The 19,670-nt window shown below is 46.2% G+C and overlaps 1 protein-coding gene across 1 annotated transcript in view; it reads left to right on the top strand.

Annotated features, from left to right (window-relative positions):
• The window catches only part of LOC311135707 (GDNF family receptor alpha-1-like), a gene marked incomplete at both ends in the record, with an annotated part of 104,203 nt that overhangs the window by 11,826 nt on the left and 72,707 nt on the right, over positions 1-19,670 (top strand). The window contains one exon of the mRNA XM_084169729.1: positions 7,908-8,039. Coding sequence (XP_084025855.1) covers positions 7,908-8,039 — 132 coding nt within the window. The remainder of the gene's footprint in view (positions 1-7,907; positions 8,040-19,670) is intronic.

The raw sequence follows: 19,670 nt of genomic DNA, 5'->3' as shown, positions 1-19,670 counted from the left end.
TACTTCTACTGCTATTTACAACTACTTTCGCTCACATGTACAGTACATGTAGTTAAATAATTATACATATAGTCTTATTTTCCTTTTTCTGCAAGTGCTGGATTTTCATTCACCATTCATCTTAACTCCACAGATTAACCCAACTTTCCCAGTATAATGCCATTTTGCAAAAATCTTTTGCAATACATCCCTCCATTTTACTGTGATGTCTTACGAGGGTCTTGAACCTCCCTATTTGTAACATTTCTACTGATATTGCCCTCAAAATAAATACTTTACCCATGAGTATAATGACATTTCCCATTGACTGATTGTGTTTTTTCCGATCACCTAACAATACAGTTATGGCTGGTAATATTAGTAGTCTTCTGATTGTACAGGACGTTTGTGCTGCAGCACTTGTCTTGAGAGAACCCCCCAACTTTTAATAACAGTTTCAGTCAAGAAACTTCCTGGAAAACAAAAGTCCATGAAAATATACATCTCTCCGGTATCCAGCTGTTTTTGGCTTTGTGCCATTCTTGATCTCAAGGATGTTAAATGACAGTATTGATACATACAGTGAGCGAAAAAAGTATTTGATCCTCTGCTGATTTTGTACGTTTGCCCTCTGACAAAGACATGATCAGTCTATCATTTTAATGGTAGGTTTATTTGAACAGTGAGAGACAGAATAACAACAAAAAAATCCAGAAAAACGAATGTCAAAAATGTTATAAATTGATTTCCATTTTAATGTGGGAAATAAGTATTTGACCCCTCTGAAAAACATGACTTAGTACTTGGTGGCAAAACCCTTGTTGGCAATCACAGAGGTCAGACATTTTTTGTAGTTGGCCACCAGGTTTGCACACATCTCAGGAGGGATTTTGTCCCACTCCTCTTTGCAGATCTTCTCCAAGTCATTAAGGTTTCGAGGCTGACGTTTGGAAACTCGAACATTCAGCTCCCTCCACAGATTTTCTATGGGATTAAGGCCTGGAGACTGGCTAGGCCACTCCAGGACCTTAATGTGCTTCTTCTTGAGCCACTCCTTTGTTGCCTTGGCCGTGTGTTTTGGGTCATTGTCATGCTGGAATACCCATCCACGACCCATTTTCAATGCCCTGGCTGAGGGAAGGAGGTTCTCACCCAAGATTTGACGGTACATGGCCCCGTCCATCGTCCCTTTGATGCGGTGAAGTTGTCCTGTCCCCTTAGCAGAAAAACACCCCCAAAGCATAATGTTTCCACCTCCATGTTTGACGGTGGGGATGGTGTTCTTGGGGTCATAGGCAGCATTCCTCCTCCTCCAAACACGGCGAGTTGAGTTGATGCCAAAGAGCTCGATTTTGGTCTCATCTGACCACAACACGTTCACCCAGTTCTCCTCTGAATTATTCAGATGTTCATTGGCAAACTTCAGATGGGCCTGTATATGTGCTTTCTTGAGCAGGGGGACCTTGCGGGCGCTGCAGGATTTGGTGTTCTCGGGGTGATGAGAGGTGTTGGGTTTGCGCCAGATATAGCATTTTTCTTGATGGCCAAAAAGCTCAATTTTAGTCTCATCTGACCAGAGTACCTTCTTCCATATGTTTGGGGAGTCTCCCACATGCCTTTTGGCGAACACCAAATGTGTTTGCTTATTTTTTTCTTTAAAAATAGGCTTTTTCTTGCCACTCTTCCGTAAAGCCCAGCTCTGTGGAGTGTATGGCTTAAAGTGGTCCTATGAACAGATACTCCAATCTCCGCTGTGGAGCTTTGTAGCTCCTTCAGGGTTATCTTTGGTCTCTTTGTTGCCTCTCTGATTAATGTCCTCCTTGCCTGGTCTGTGACTTTTGGTGGGTGGCCCTCTCTTGGCAGGTTTGTTGTGGTGCCATATTCTTTCAATTTTTTTATAATGGATTTTATGGTGCTCCGTAGGATGTTCAATGTTTCTGATATTTTTTTATAACCCAACCCCGATCTGTACTTCTCCACAACTTTGTCCCTGACCTGTTTGGAGAGCTCCTTGGTCTTCATGGTGCCGCTTGCTTGGTGGTGCCCCTTGCTTAGTGGTGTGGCAGACTCTGGGGCCTTTGAGAACAGGTGTATATATACTGAGATCATGTGACAGATCATGTGACACTTAGATTGCACCCAAGTGGACTTTATTTAACTAATTATGTGACTTCTGAAAGTAATTGGTTGCACCAGATCATATTTAGGGGCTTAATAGCAAAGGGGGTGAATACATATGCACGCACCACTTTTCCGTTATTTATTTTGTAGAATTTTTTGAAACAAGTTATTTTTTTCATTTCACTTCACCAATTTGGACTATTTTGTGTATGTCCATTACATGAAATCCAAATATAAATTTATTTAAATTACAGGTTGTAATGCAACAAAATAGGAAAAACGCCAAGGGGGATGAATACTTTTGTAAGGCACTGTATACTTAACAAATTACCAGACAATCGTGAGCTGGCATTTGTAGGTTAAATACTGTGGATGTTATCCATACATATCTTACTTTTGTTGAAAGTATAAATTATATTATAAACTGTGTGGTTCGAGCCCTGAAAGCTGATTGGCTGACAGCCATGGTATATCAGACCGTATACTATGGGTATGACAAAACATTTATTTTTACTGCCCTAATTACATTGGTAACCAGTTTATAATAGCAATAAGGCACCTCGGGGGTTTGTGGTACAGTGGGGAAAAAAAGTATTTAGTCAGCCACCAATTGTGCAAGTTCTCCCACTTAAAAAGATGAGAGAGGCCTGTAATTTTCATCATAGGTACACGTCAACTATGACAGACAAATTGAGAATTTTTTTCCCAGAAAATCACATTGTAGGATTTGTAATGAATTTATTTGCAAATTATGGTGGAAAATAAGTATTTGGTCACCTACAAACAAGCAAGATTTCTGGCTCTCACAGATCTGTAACTTCTTCTTTAAGAGGCTCCTCTGTCCTCCACTCGTTACCTGTATTAATGGCACCTGTTTGAACTTGTTATCAGTATAAAAGATACCTGTCCACAACCTCAAACAGTCACACTCCAAACTCCACTATGGCCAAGACCAAAGAGCTGTCAAAGGACACCAGAAACAAAATTGTAGACCTGCACCAGGCTGGGAAGACTGAATCTGCAATAGGTAAGCAGCTTGGTTTGAAGAAATCAACTGTGGGAGCAATTATTAGGAAATGGAAGACATACAAGACCACTGATAATCTCCCTCGATCTGGGGCTCCACGCAAGGTCTCACCCCGTGGGGTCAAAATGATCACAAGAACAGTGAGCAAAAATCCCAGAACCACACGGGGGGACCTAGTGAATGACCTGCAGAGAGCTGGGACCAAAGTAACAAAGCCTACCATCAGTAACACACTACGCCGCCAGGGACTCAAATCCTGCAGTGCCAGACGTGTCCCCCTGCTTAAGCCAGTACATGTCCAGGCCCGTCTGAAGTTTGCTAGAGTGCATTTGGATGATCCAGAAGAGGATTGGGAGAATGTCATATGGTCAGATGAAACCAAAATATAACTTTTTGGTAAAAACTCAACTCGTCGTGTTTGGAGGACAAAGAATGCTGAGTTGCATCCAAAGAACACCATACCTACTGTGAAACATGGGGGTGGAAACATCATGCTTTGGGGCTGTTTTTCTGCAAAGGGACCAGGACGACTGATCCGTGTAAAGGAAAGAATGAATGGGGCCATGTATCGTGAGATTTTGAGTGAAAACCTCCTTCCATCAGCAAGGGCATTGAAGATGAAACGTGGCTGGGTCTTTCAGCATGACAATGATCCCAAACACACCGCCCGGGCAACGAAGGAGTGGCTTTGTAAGAAGCATTTCAAGGTCCTGGAGTGGCCTAGCCAGTCTCCAGATCTCAACCCCATAGAAAATCTTTGGAGGGAGTTGAAAGTCTGTGTTGCCCAGCGACAGCCCCAAAACATCACTGCTCTAGAGGAGATCTGCATGGAGGAATGGGCCAAAATACCAGCAACAGTGTGTGAAAACTTGTGAAGACTTACAGAAAACATTTGATCTGTGTCATTGCCAACAAATTGTATATAACAAAGTATTGAGAAACTTTTGTTATTGACCAAATACTTATTTTCCACCATAATTTGCAAATAAATTCATTAAAAATCCTACAATGTGATTTTCTGGATTTTTTTCCTCATTTTTTCAGTCATAGTTGACGTGTACCTATGATGAAAATTACAGGCCTCTCTCATCTTTTTAAGTGGGAGAACTTGCACAATTGGTGGCTGACTAAATACTTTTTTCCCCCACTGTATATGGCCAATATACCATGGCTATGGGCTGTATCCAGGCAGTCCGCGTTGCGTCGTGCATAAGAACAGCCCTTAGCCATGGTATATTGGCCATATACCACACCCCCTCATAACTTATTGCTTAAGTAAACATCCCCCAACCTCCTGAGTCCTATACTACGAATCAGGTTTGAGGAGTTAGCGAGGTAACTTTGGTCAACTCAGAGTTCAACTTGGGATAACCGGTCACACAAGTGTGGCTCACCAGGTACATTTCTATGGCAACGAATCCCTCAGTACTAACCTGGTCTGGGTCAGGCTAACTCAGGGCTAACTCCACTTATCCTGAATGAAGTGTCTGAGCCATGAGTTGAGGACAAATTAAATCATATTCCCTCCCTCTCGCAAAGATTGCGTCATCATCCCTTTCCTCGCTGATTAAATATTTTATTACATGTTTTTTTGTGTTAAAAATAGTCACATTAAACTTGACTTATTACACATTTTGTTGTGTTACAGCCTGAATTCAAAATTGATTAAATATATATTTTTCTCACCCATCTAGACCTAATACCCCAAAATGACAAAGTGAAAACATGTTTTTTAGAAATGTTTGCTAATTTATTGAAAATGAAATACAGAAATATATGTATTCACAGTCAATACATGACCTTTGGCCGCAATTACAGCTGTGAGTCTTTACTGGGTAAGTCTCTAAGAGCTTTGCACACCTGGATTGTACAATATTTGCACATTATTCTTCAAATAATTCTTCAAGCTCTGTCAAGTTGGTTGTTGATCATTTCTAGACAGCCATTTTCAAGTCTTGCCATAGATTTTCAAGCCGATTTAAGTCAAAACTGTAACTCGGCCACACAGGAACATTCAATGTCGTCTTGTTAAGCAACTCCAGTGTATATTTGTCCTTGTGTTTTAGGTTATTGTCCTGCTGAAAGGTGAATAGGTCTCCCAGTGTCTGTTGAAAAGCAAACTGAACCAGGTTTTCCTCTAGGATTTTGCCTTTGCTTAGCTCTACGTTTCTTTTTATCCCCCAAAAACGTCCTTGCTGATGACAAGCATACCCATAACATGATGCAGCCACCACTATGCTTGAAAGTATGGAGAGTGGTACTCCGTAATCTGTTGTGTTGGATTTGCCCCAAACATAACGCTTTGTATTCAGGACATAAAGTTAATTTATTTGTCCCATTCTTTGCAGTATTACTTTAGTACCTTATTGAAAACAGGAAGAATGTTTTGTAATATTTTTATTCTGTACAGGACTCCTTCTTTTCACTCTGTCATTTAGGTTAGTATTGTGGAGTAACTACAATGTTGTTGATCTATCCTCAGTTTTCTCCTATCACAGCCATTATACTCTGTAACTATTTCAAAGTCACCATTGGCCTCATGGTGAAATCCCTGAGCGGTTTCCTTCCTCTCCAGCAACTGAGTTAGGAAGGACGCCTGTATCTTTGTAGTGACTGGGTGTACTGATACACCATCCAAAGTGTAATTAATGACTTCACCGCGCTCAAAGGGATATTCAATGTCTGCTTTTTTTTTTTTTTTACCCATCTACCAATAGGTGCCCTTCTTTGCGAGGCATTGCAAAACCTCCCTGGTCTTTGTGGTTGAATATGTGTTTGGAATTCACCGCTTGACTGAGGGACCTTACAGATAATTGTATGTGTGGGGTACAGAGATGTGGTTGTCATACAAAAATAATGTTAAACACTATTATTGCACACAGAGTGAGTCCGCGCATCTTATCATGTAACTTGTTAAGCAAATTTACACTAATCGTTCAAAAGTTTGGGGTCACTTAGAAATGTCCTTGTTTTCGAAAAAAATTAAGCAATTTATTTCTCCATTAAAATAATATGAAATTGATCAGAAATACAGTGTAGACATTGTTAATGTTGTAAATGGCTATTGTAGCTGGAAATGGCTGATTTTTAGTGGAATATCTACATAGGTGAACAAAGTCCCATTATCAGCAACCATCAGTATTGTGTTCCAATGGCACGTTGTGTTTGCTAATCCAAGTTTATCATTTTAAAAGGCTAATTGATCATTAGAAAACCCTTTTGCAATTATGTTAGCACAGCTGAAAACTGTTGTGCTGATTAAAGAAGCAATAAAACTGGCTATAACCAGAATAGAAAGAGGAGTGGGAGGCCCCGGTGCACAACTGGGATGCTGACCTTCTAGGCAGAGTTGCAAAGAAAAAGCCATATCTCAGACTGGCCAATAAAAAGAAAAGATTAAGATGGACATTCTGAGATATGGCTTTTTCTTTGCAACTCTGCCTAGAAGGTCAGCATCCCGGAGTCGCCACTTCACTGTTGACGTTGAGACTGGTGTTTTGCGGGTACTATTTAATGAAGCTGCCAGTTGAAGACCTGTGAGGCTCCTGTTTCTCAAACGAGACACTCTAATGTATTTGTCCTCTTGCTCAGTTGTGCACCGGGTCCTCCCACTCCTCTTTCTATTCTGGTTATAGCCAGTTTGCGCTGTTCTGTGAAGGGAGTAGTACACAGCGTTGTACGAGATTTTTACATTATGGGGTATTGTGTGTAGGCCAGAGACACAAAATCTCAATTTAATACGTTTTAAATTCAGGCTGTAACACAACAAAATGTGGAAAAAGTCAAGGGGTGTGAATACTTTCTGAAGGCACTGTATCACATTACACATTTAGTGACAGGATGTTGAAACTTCACCCACAGTAAAACCTTTGTATGACTTATTTTATCGATAGGAGTGTGAAAAAAGGTGCTTGTGCATTGATAAGCACACCAAAGACGGCATTAACGATACATAATAAAGAAAAACGTCACTTCCTATTTCACACCATAGCCTGCTGAGTTCACAAGATAACTTTTCTTTCATGTTGATTTCTAAAAGAAAATGCAAATGTGGCACTGATTTCGCCATGGATTGATGTCTCAGCATTGTCTCAATGAAGAGTTCGGCATTCAACTAGTCACGCGCAGTTACACGCCTGCAAGAGTTTGCGGCAGGCGGACGAGCAATATCCACAGTAATAATACGGATGAAGCCTGAGCTGGAATGTGAAAATTATTGAAGCTGAGTAGATCTAGCTAGCGTTGTAGTGTTACCACTCTGGTCTTTTATTTGCCACCAACTACCGTAAATGAACAACTTATGAGTGGGATATGAGTGGGAGTATTGTGAGTGAATAGTGTTATGAGAGTTCAAAGTATAAATAGAAAATGCAAAGATGCTACATATACCTGTGTAGTCGCCATAGAGCTATATCTCATGTTGTGTAATATAATTAATAGGGCAGTACCCTGGGCATGGCATCTTTCCTTGTGTTTGGTGCTACCATCTTAACCAGAAACTGTCTGTTGTCAACCAGCTGTCTTTAAGAACTATACTCCCTGAGCAAAACACTGCCCATTGCAAGACCTCCCCTCTTCTCCTTTGTACTGTCCCAAACCTTCCACTAACCTCAGCAAGCTGTAGTCCTCTCTAACACCTTTCCCTTTGCCCGCCCAGTGACTCTCCTCCCTATGACCTGTCCCTTTTACCCTCTGAGTGTGGCCTGTCCCCTCTCCCCTGGTCCACTGCACTGTGAGCTCTGTTCACCCTGTGGTCCTGAATGTAGCGCGTCTCTTGCAGAGGAAGGGGTCAGCAGCAACCCCTGGAGCGGCCCCGTCACCGTGCCCACAGGGAGGGGGCCCCAGGGCAGGGGCCGAGCAGTGGAGGACCCCAGTAGAAACAGGAGAGCTCATCCCAATTGGGCAATTCTGGGTAATTAACATCAAGACATACAGGATGCACGACAGCAAGTGGGTGTGTAAAGGTGTGTGTGTATTCGTGTGTGTGAATGCATGTGTGTGTGAGTGTGAGAGACAGAGAGAGAAAGAAAGAAAGAAAGAAAGAAAGAAAGAAAGAAAGAAAGAAAGAAAGAAAGAAAGAAAGAAAGAAAGAAAGAAAGAAAGAAAGAAAGAAAGAAAGAAAGAAAGAAAGAAAGAAAGAAAGAAAGAAAGAAAGAAAGAAAGAAAGAAAGAAAGAAAGAAAGAAATAGTTTTAGAGCAGATGCGGTCTATGCTCAAGCCCTGGAGAGCAGAGAGAGAGGATGGGGAGATGTCATGCTTTACTACCCTGGACCATTTTACATACCCAGAGTATTAGAAAGATTACCAGTGTAAATAATTGATGTGGTTTTCTCAGTGGCTGTGTGTGGATAAGGCCAGTGGGGTAGTGCATGCAACATTTAGGGAGCGTTAGATTCACCTTAAACGTCAATCAGTGTTTACCCACCTATTTCACCACTACATCACTGGATGCACACACACGCACACACAACAAACACCAATACCCACACCCAGTGTCGTGCTTGCTCTCTGTGTTGCTAAAGGGGTGATCACATCAGTGAAGCTGAGAGGCTGAATCAGACTGAGCGTTCAGGGGGACCTGGGGGGTCATAACTCACTTCCACTCACTGTATGAAGTGCCAAAACACTGGTTCATTCTCACACTGAGCAATTGGAATACATACAATTTACAAACCCTCATGAAGGCAAATCTGCAACAAATGCATCACATGCTCACATACAAATGCATCACAATGTGCGGGCTGGGGGGCATTGTAAATTATGTGGCTAAGAATGTTGTGCTCTTTAGATCAAAGCATTCCGCCTAACTTATTCACTCTCCCACAAACAAACCTCAATCTAAAACTAAACACCTTATTCAGTGTAATGCAATTAAGTGTTTGGTTGTATCGTGGCCCTCCTACTCACTATGAATGAATGCCCACATGAAAAAAGACTACAGTTGACTATAGAATACTACAGTAGTACTTACTATAGAATTCTATAGTAAACTGTAATGTACTATAGAATACTATACTATACACTGTGGTATCCCTCGATCATGTGTAGGACCTACTATAGAATGGTGTAGTATACTGTAGAATGCTATAGTAAATACTCCAGTATAATCAGCAAAAACAACAGTGTAGTAAATACTACAGTAATGTCTGCAAAAACACTAGTCTGCAAAAACATTACACTTTTTTAACAATAGTAAATACAGTAGCACTGCATTTAGCAGTAGCCCTGCTAAATGTGGTACAGCCTTATCATTTTGTTTTGATAGGTGTTAGATTCAGCAGGGAGTGTGTGAAGTTATCTCCACCTCTCAGTGGCTTACAGTGGCGCTGTTTTAATAACTCTGCCAAGTGTGTGAGCGAGCGAGAGCCAGGGCCCTCAGGGAGGCACATTCAGATTAATTAAAAACTAAAATCCCCAGAATGTTGTTAGTCATTGTTGAAGTTAAAATGAATGAGGCTGTGGGCTTCCCGTAAAGAGAGTTTTGGAAATATTAATCAAATTATTAAAGCAGATTTATTGTTTTATGTAATTAGTCATTTAAAGCATCACATCCTGCTGGGCTCGCAACAGGGTACATGTACTTTTTGTGTGGAAGTTTATAGCATATCCCGATGAGGTTGTTGCTGTTTTAACCATGATAAAGGGACATCCCTATTATATCAGAATGGATGGTAAATCATAGTTGACTTTGATATGATTTTGTAATCCTCATATATAGATCATCTAGGGAAATGCCTGGGAAATCAGACCTGTGTTTCTTTCAACACTATTTTAAATGCCATTCCATTCATTTGTGTTTTGGACAATCCTCAATTAAGAATTGACTTAAAAAAAGATAGCTCACACAGATTCCAGACTGAGTAGAACATATTGTTATTTGATGATGTTAATATTTGTACTTTTGTAGTGTACATACTGTGCATTCGGAAAGTATTCAGATCCCTTGACTTTTTCCATATTTTGTTACGTTACAGCGTTATTTTAAAATTGATTAAATCGTTTTTTTCCCCCTCATTAAACTACACACAATACCCCATAATGACAAAGCAAAAACAGCTTATTTTATTTTTAGGAAATGTATAATGATTTTGAAACTGAAAATCACATTTACATAAGTATTCAGACCCTTTACTCAGTACCTTGTTGAAGCACCTTTGACAGTGATTACAGCATCGAGTCTTCTAAGGTATGATGCTACAAGCTTGGCACACCTGTATTTGGGGAGTTTCTCCCATTCTTCTCTGCAGATCCCCTCAAGCTCTGTCAGGTTGGATGGGGAGCGTCGCTGCACAGCTATTTTCAGGTCTCTCTAGAGATGTTCGATCGGGTTCAAGTCCGGGCTCTGGCTGGGCCACTCAAGGACATTCAGAGACTTGTCCCAAAGCCACTCCTGCGTTGTCTTGGCTGTGTGCTTAGGGTTGTTGTCCTGTTGGAAGGTGAACCTTCGCCCCAGTCTGAGGTCCTGAGCACTCTGGAGCAGGTTTTCATCAAGGATCTCTCTGTACTTTGCTCCGTTCAGCTTTCCCTCAATCCTGACTAGTCTACCAGTCCCTGCCGCTGAAAAACATCCCCACAGCATGTTTTGTTGCCTTACAACCTGGAATATAAATTGATTTTTTGGGGGTTTGTATCATTTGATTTACACAACATGCCTACCACTTTGAAGATGCAAAATATTTTTTGGGGTGAAACAAACAAGAAATAAGACCAAAAAAAATAAAACCTGAGCGTGCATAACTATTCTGCCCCCCCCCCCCCCCCCCAAAGTCAATACTTTGTAGAGCCACCTTTTCCAGCAATTACGGCTGCAAGTCTCTTGGGGTATGTCTCTATAAGCTTGGCACATCTAGCCACTGGGATTTCAAGGCAAAACTGCTCCAGCTCCTTCAAGTTGGATGGGTTCCGCTGGTGTACAGCAATCTTTAAGTCATACCACAGATTCTCAATTGGATTGAGGTCTGGGCTTTGACTAGGCCATTCCAAGACATTATAAATGTTTCCCCTTAAACCACTCAAGTGTTGCTTTAGCAGTATGCTTAGGGTCATTGTCCTGCTGGAAGGTGAACCTCCGTCCCAGTCTCAAATCTCTGGAAGACTGAAACAGGTTTCCCTCAAGAATTTCCCTGTATTTAGCGCCATCCATCATTCCTTCAATTCTGACCAGTTTCCCAGTCCCTGCCAATTAAAAACATCCCCACAGCATGATGCTGCCACCACCATGCTTCATTGTGGGGATGGTGTTCTTCGGGTGATGAGAGGTGTTGGGTTTACGCCAGACATAGCGTTTTCCTTGATGGCCAGAAAGCTCAATTTAGTCTCATCTGACCAGAGTACCTTCTTCCATATGTTTGGGGAGTCTCCCACATGCCTTTTGGCGAACACCAAAGCAATGGCTTTTTTCTGGCCACTCTTCCGTAAAGCCCAGCTCTGTGGAGTGTACGGCTTAAAGTGATCCTGTGGACAGATACTCCAATCTCCACTGTAGAGCTTTGCAGCTCCTTCAGGGTTATCTTTGGTCTCTTTATTGCCTCTCTGATTAATGCCCTCCTTGCCTGGTCCGTGAGTTTTGGTGGGCGGCCCTCTCTTGGCAGGTTTGTTGTGGTGCCATATTCTTTCAATTTTTTTATAATGGATTTAATGGTGCTCCGTGGGATGTTCAAATTTTCATATATTTTTTTATAACCCAACCCTGATCTGTACTTCTCCACAACTTTGTCTCTGACCTGTTTGGAGATCTCCTTGGTCTTCATGGTGCTGCTTGCTTGGTGGGGCCCTTTTGCTTAGTGGTGTTGCAGACTCTGGGGCCTTTTAGAACAGGTGTATATATACTGAGATCATGTGACAGATCATGTGACCCAAAGATTGCACACAGGTGGACTTTATTTAACTATTTATCTGACTTATTAAGGTAATTGGTTGCACCAGATCTTATTTAGGAGCTTAATAGCAAAGGGGGTGAATACTTATGCACGCACCACTTTTCCGTTATTTATTTTGTAGAATTTTTTTGAAACAAGTTTTTATTTTTTATTTCACTTAACCAATTTGGACTATTTTGTGTCCATTACATGAAATCCAAATAAAAATCCATTTCAATTACAGGTTGTAATGCAACAAAATAGGAAAACGCCAAGGGGGATGAATACATTTGCAAGGCACTGTAGAGTTAAAAAACACATTAATAGATTGCTTTTAATAAATCGTGTTTTGTTGTTGCATTTAACTGGCGGAAATGCTGTTTTAGAGGGTATTTCCTTAGTAGGTGACATCAGAGGTCACAATGTGTGAGAAGTGGGTGCTCAGAATGATTTCCCACTAGTAATTACCAGTTTGAGGGCCGTTCAAGTGGATTTTTCCCAGTCGTATGTGGTCAATTCCCACTTCCTACTTAGTTACGAATGCACCATAACACTGCCTCCTTCAGTGCCAGATGCACACTTGTGACTCTCATAAAAGGGGTGTGTCTGTAGCACGGTACATCTCCCACTACAGGTAATGTGATGGGGCTGTTAAGTAAGCGCATTGAAAACTTCAACTTTGGTTTGCTTATATAGATCGAGTAGGCCTTCTAGAGGGAAGTTCGTAACGTTGCAAGAGCACTTTCAAGAGGTGCTGAAACCCCATATTTTCAACCACCGAGAATAGGTGCATATCCGCGACTATAAACAAAAATATAAACAAAATAGCCTACTTATCGCTCTTGTAATTTCTTTGGCCCGGCCAGAATCAGCTGCCAAGGGCTGCTTGAATGCAGAGGGGAGACAATGTTGTGTTGTTGTTTCTTTGTGTTTCCATCTCGCTCGGTTATACTGGGGTGATGTCAGCATAGACTATTCTCGTTGAGTGTGGCAACACACTGTTAACGTTTTATCCACAACTCTCTGTCCATCGCTGTTGTAATCTACTGGCAAGCCAAAATGTTCCCAAACTGGAGATTTAAACGATGTAGGATCCTCCAATTCTGGTTTATCGACCCCACCACTCGCCATCGTACAGAAGTAGTTCCCAGCTGCGCCTCACAAAAGGACAGTTTGAAATGCGGCAATAAGATTATAATTTTTATTACAACGTGCACATAGGCTCTAGTGTTTTTTTCGGAATAGCCTGAAATGTATTTTCTGCTCAGATTTACTCAACAGGCATAGGACTACAACACAGCGTAGGCCTAGCCTATAGGCATTGTGTTTTTATTTGTATTTATTCATTCGGGTTCATAGGACCGAACCCGATGTCCCCGTACCGAACGGTTCGGTACAAATATATGTACTGTTGCACCCCTACTATTTTTACAGGAGGGGGTCATAGTTCCGGAGTGACCCACGAGGTGTAATCCTCCGACAACCTTAGGCACCTCCTCATTCACAGTCTGGACTAATCATTATCCTATTGGTGTCACCTGTGTCTACCTGTTCACCTGTGTATTTATGCCCTCACTTCCCTGTTTTCTCTGCTAGTTTCTTGATGCCAAACAGTACTAATCAGTGTCTGATCGCAAGACGTATGTACAGGTACTTGAGAAGTGTTCTCCCTGTTTCATTGTTGTTTTCAGTTGTAGTTAGTACTTTGTATGTTTGCTATCGGCCTGTTTTTGGAGACCAATTTGCTCCTCCTTTATTTTATCGTGACAAGTCCGTTATTTTGTGTCCTGGTTTTGGGACCACCAGTAAAGATCCTTGTTTCACCATCTCTGCCTACTGCCTACTGTCTACCCTCACCGCACCTGGGTCACACCTCACACCAACCCTTACAGAAAACAGAGTCAATATGGACCCAGCGGAGGCAGCACAGTATCGAAGCGCATTGGCAACGCAGGGAACAATGCTGAACCAGCACGACCGCAGCCTGCAGCAGATCACTGAGAATCTCCGCCAGCTGATGATCGCTGTGCAGAGCCGGGTGGACAACCGACTAGCCCCGGCAGCCGGTGGAGCAGAAGCCGCGGCAGCGGCATCTCCAGTCTCGCCTGCAACATTGCGGGAACCCCGCCTACCACCTCCGGAGAGGTACGACGGCCGTCCAGAAGGCTGCAGGGAATTCCTCACCCAATGTTCCCTGGTATTCAGCCTACAACCCTCTTCCTTCCCGACAGAGCAGGGCAAGGTGGCCTACATTATCACTGTTGATGGGTCGGGCCCTTTCCTGGGCTACCGCGGAGTGGGAGTTCCGGACCCGGGCTCGAGAGGCAGATGGTCGTCCTTTACGTGCAGGGGATATCGGAGGGGATGAAGGACAAACTCTCCTTCAGGGAGCTGCCTGAGTGACTGGACGGCCTCGTCGACCTCTCGGTGTGGGTTGACAATCGGCTTCGTGAGAGCGCTAACAAGAGAGGGATGACGCAAGGCGCGCTTGTCCAGGATGGAGAAGCAGAGATGTCTGTGCCAGGGACGTTGCCTGTACTGCGGCCAGACAGGTTAGCCTGGAAATTGGAGGGCTTGCTAATATCGGGAGGGGTGCTAGCGAGCCGGAACCAAAACCCCAACCACAGAGACTCCCAGACTTCTTTCCCCGTCTGGGTTCAGTGGGCCCGCACTGCACGTCGGGCGCATGCACTGGTGGATTCGGGGGCCGCGGAAAACCTGATGGACGCGGGGCTGGCCCAAGGGTGGAGCGTTCCGATACTCTCCCTCTCCAAGCCGGTTCTAGTCATGGGCCTGGACGGCCGGCCGTTGGTGTCGGGTTCTTCATTACCCGGCGCACTGTCCCCGTGCGTGTCCTGGTGGCAGGGGGGCTATGGGAGAATATCCAGTTTAGACTGGTCCACGGGGCAGCTCATCCTGGAGGGAGGCTCCGCCTCCATCCTGTTCCAGTCTCCACTGACCACTCATCAGCCCAAACCACCGTCCCAGACCACCTACCAGTCCTCACCTCTTCCCCAGGTCCCGCACTCCGAACCGCCTACCGCCCTAGTGGCGGTTGCCACCGGGAGGACGGCGGCTACAGACTCCGTCACCAGCCCAGACCTGGCAGGCATTCCCCGGGAGTATTGGGATCTGGGGGAGGTGTTTAGTAAGAGGCGTGCCAAGGGCCTACCTCCTCACAGGCCATACGACTGCGCTATCGATCTCCTGCTGGGCGCCATGACCACACGAGGACGATTGTTTTCCTTGTCCCGGCCAGAGACGCTGGCCATGAGGGAGTATATCGACGAGGCACTCATCGAGGGTCACATCCGTCCCTCTACCTCACCCGCGGGTGCGGGCTTCTTCTTTGTGGGCAGCGGCCGCGCATTGATTACCGGGCGCTCAACGACATCACGGTTAAGAACCGCTACCCAATCCCCCGATGATGACGGCATTCGAGTCGTTGCAGGGAGCCCGGGTCTTCACCAAGCTGGACTTACGAAATGCCAACAACCTGGTGAGGATTCGGGAAGGGGACAAGTGGAAGATGGCTTTTAACACACCCAGAAGGCATTACGAGTAGCAAGCCATGCCGTTCGGTCTAGCCAACGCACCTGCAGTGTTCAAGGCGTTGGTCAATGACGTGCTCTGGGACCTCCTCGACTACAGTGTCTTTGTGTATTTGGATAACATCCTAATATTTTCAAAGGACATGAGTGAACACCAGCAGCACGTTTGGCAGGTCCTCTAACGCCTTCTCCGTCACCAGCTCTACATCAAGGCGGAGAAGTGTGTGTTCCACACAGATACTGTCTCCTTCCTGGGGTTCATCGTCACCAAGGGGGACCTACAGATGGACCCAGCCAAGGTCAGCACGGTACTGGATTAGCCCCAGCCCTCATCCCTCAAGCAACTACAACGGTTTTTAGGGTTTGCTAATTTTTATAGGTGATTTATTCGCAATTTTAGCTCCCTAGCCGCTCCCCTGACAGCCCTCACCCAGATGAGCGTCCACCCCTTCGCCTGGACCCCGGAAGCGGGGAACACATTTGATGCACTTAAGTGGCACTTTACATCGGCCCCGGTCCTAGGGCATCCTGATCCGTCCCTACAGTTCATTGTGGAGGTGGATGCTTCAGACGTTGCGGTGGGAGAAATCCTGTCCTAGCGGTTCCTCACGGACGGTAAGACACACCCCTGCGCGTTTTTCTCCCGTCGGCTGTCCCCGGCGGAGCAGAATTACGACGTGGTGAACCGTGAGCTGCTAGCGGTCAAGCTCGCCCTGAGGGAGTGGAGGCATTGGCTAGAGGGAGCCGCCCATCCATTCATCGTATGGACTGACCATAAGAACTTAGCCTACATTCAAGGGGCCAAGAGGCTCAACTCACGCCACGCCAGGTGGGCGTTGTTCTTCACCAGGTTCTGGTTCACGATCTCATACCGTCTGGGGTCGAAGAACACAAAGCCTGAAACGCTCTCCTGGTAGTTCGACCCCATGGACCTGGTGGAGAGGGACGACCCCATTGTCTCCAACACCCTGATTGCTGACCCAGTTTCATGGGGAATCGATAGGCAGGTCAGAGCAGCGCTACGGCGGGAGCCCGATCCGGGCGGAGGTCTATCGGGGAGAATGTACGTACCCAAGGTTGCGCGCCAGCGACTGCTTCAATGGGTGCACGTGTCCGACCTCACCAGCCATCCGGGGGGCACCAGGACGTTGGTGTTCCTGCGTAGGAGGTTCTGGTGGCCATCAGCTGAGGGGGATACGCACGCCTTTGTGGTGGCTTGCCCGGTGTGCTTGCGCACGAAGAGCTCACATCAGCCCATGGCAAGGCTGCTCCGACCCCTGCCTATCACCAAGTGCCCCTGGTCCCACATCTCGCTGGATTTAATTTCCGCCCTACCCCCCTCTGATGGATACACAGTCATCCTGGTCATTGTGGAAGGCTGCCCACTTCATTCCCCTTCTCAAACTCCCGTCAGCTCGGGAGACGGCTAAGTTGGTGGTGCAGCACGTTTTCCAGGTACATGGCCTTCCCCAAGATGTGGTGTCGGATCGGGGTCCGCAGTTCGCCTCCAGGTTCTGGAAGGCGTTCGCCACCTGCCTTGGCACCTCCATCAGCTTGTCTTCCGGCTTCCATTCCCAGTCGAACGGGCAGACGGAGTGCGTCAACCAGGATCTGGAGGGGGTGCTGAGGTGCTACACCTCCAGCAACCCAGCTACGTGGAGTCAGCAATTGGCGTGGGCGGAGTACGCCCACAACACCCTTCTCTGCTTCACCCCCCCCCCCCCCCCCCCCTATTCTCCGAGCAAGAGGAGGAGGCAGTGGTCCCGTCGGTCCAGGCCCGCATCAGTCGCTGTCGCCGCACCTGGAGAGCCACACCCGAGACAGAGGGTGTGGCTCTCCACGCGGGACCCCCCGGTTCGTCTGCCCATTCAGAGTGGTCCAACGAGTCAACCCAGTGGCCTACCGTCTGAAACTCGTAAGAGGGCAGCCGGATTTTACTGTGGACCGGATCCTGGACAGCCGGCGGGTGGGGAGGGGTCCCCACTTCCCTGTGTTCCCTTGCTCAGTTTTCTCTGCTAGTTTCTCGATGCTCAGCAGTACTATGACTGTCTAAGAAGGAAGCTAGCGGTGGTTTAAATCAATTAAAATAGTTAAAAATTGTTTGTAACTAATATAGAGGAGAGTCGGAGCAGTGGTGTGGGCGCTATTCTCCTCGCGGAGATGGAAAAAAATGCTAATTTTAGGGCAATTCCCAGGATTGGGATCACGAACACAGTTACGTTTGCGTGGAAGGAGAAGGACATGGAGCCTTTTGGAAGGGAAACATTTGGGAGGACTTTGTTGATGGGAGTGTTAAAGCTGGTGGTAAAGGACGTGATGTGCCTCCAGGCGAACCCCTTGGAAGGGGCTTATGATGTGGTTTTACACACAGAGGGGAAGCATGATGAGGTCATGAAAAAGGCGAGGGAGGTGGAGAAGGCCAGGCCGATGTGCCACTACGAGGTGACAAGCTTGGCCAAGAACAACTTCAGGGTAATAACAGTAAACATGTATAACCCGCATGTTAAGGACGAGGGGGTGAGGGCTTTTATGGGGAGGTATATGGACAATGTCTCCTCGGCAAGGCTCCTCAAAGACTCGCTAGGGTTCTGGAACGGGAAGAGAAGCTTCCAGGCTCTGTTGAGGGAAGACCCAATGGGCCTGGGAGGTTACCTTCATCCTCCAGCTCTGTTCTCCCTGGGGGCTGACAGGGGGACGTTGTTTTATGCCTGTCAGCCCCCTTTCTGCAGACGATGCATGGCCTATGGCCATAATTTCGCCTCATGTGGGGAGAAGAAATGCAGGGTGTGTGGGTCTGAGGCACACGAGGCGAGGGACTGTGACGAGTCGAAGAAGTGCCACGGGTGTGGATCGTCAGCACACCTGTGGAGGGAGTGTACGGCTCGTCACAAGTTTTATGCAGCTGCAGCTGGTGGGGGAGCAGGGGCAGAAGCGGGGGATGGAGGAAGAAGAGGAGGAGGAGTTCCAGACCCAAGCACAGGGCCAGAAGCAGGGGGGAGAGGGGGGGCTGAAGTGGGGGGAAAGCGAGATGTCGAGGGCCCAGGGGGATGAGGTGAGGGAGATGATGGAGGAGCTGGTGATCAAGGGGGGCTGGGTCTCCCCACTGCCGGCGTCTCCAAAGAAGAGAGGGAAGAGGAGGGGGAGATCCTCTGACATGAAGAGGGAAATGGGTGGTGGGGGAGAGGGGGGGGCAAGCGTGTAATGGGGGAGAAGGGCGCTGTGGGGGAAGAATCTCCTGTGTCCTCGCTGGACCACCCCCAATGCACAGGATTAGGGTTTTTATAATAGGATATTGTAAGAGGAAAAAGAGGGAGGAAAGGAGGGATGTAGATCATATCCAAAGGCTGCTCGAACTCGAGCTCGAGGCAGGCAACCTCTGCGGGTCGGTAGATTGGGAGAGATCCTCTGCCCTAAAAGCTCAACTTAGGGAGGTGCATGAGCGGAAGGCTTGCGCTTTCCTGGAGCGTGCGCATAGTGGGTTTTTAGAACACGACGAGACTTATTCCACCGTGTTCTTTAAATTAGTTAGGGGAAGACAGAGTAGGAAGGTAATGTACAGGGTTAGGGAAGAAAACGGTAGAGTAGTGAGAGAAACTGAGGAAATTGTCAAGGTGACCACGGAACATTTCCGAGGTTTTTTCAAGAAAGGGCAGTAGATGTAGAGCAGGGAAACATGTTTTTAGAACACCTGTCCCGGCGAGTGCTGGAGGACATTAGAGAAGCGATGGAGGCTCAGATCCCCTCGAAGATGTTGAGAGCGCCCTCAGGAGGATGGGAAAAGGGAAGGTGCCCGGGATGGATGGCCGGCAGAGTTTTACCTGAAGTTTTGGGGGAAACTTGGTCCAGTAGTCCTTGAAGTCTTGAAGGCCATCCTCGAGATGGGGGTCCCAAGGGGATTGATGGCCGTAGGTGTGCTGTCACTTCTTTACAAGAAGGGGGACGCAACAGACCTTGGCAACTGGTGGCCGTTGACCATGCTGTGCGTAGATTATAAGATGCTTGCGAAGGTTCTAGCAGACCGGTTGCGCACAGCCCTTCCCTACGTCGTCCATGAGGATCAGACGTGTGGGATAGAGGGCCGCTCTATTAGGTGGAACCTGAGTTTGATTAGGGACTCCATCGCTTGGGTAGAGG

This window comes from Coregonus lavaretus (genome assembly GCF_964263955.1).
Source record: "Coregonus lavaretus genome assembly, chromosome: 1".
Lineage (NCBI taxonomy): Eukaryota > Metazoa > Chordata > Actinopteri > Salmoniformes > Salmonidae > Coregonus > Coregonus lavaretus.
Note: the sequence above shows the minus strand (reverse complement) of the source record. Positions and strands in the feature narration are given on the sequence as shown.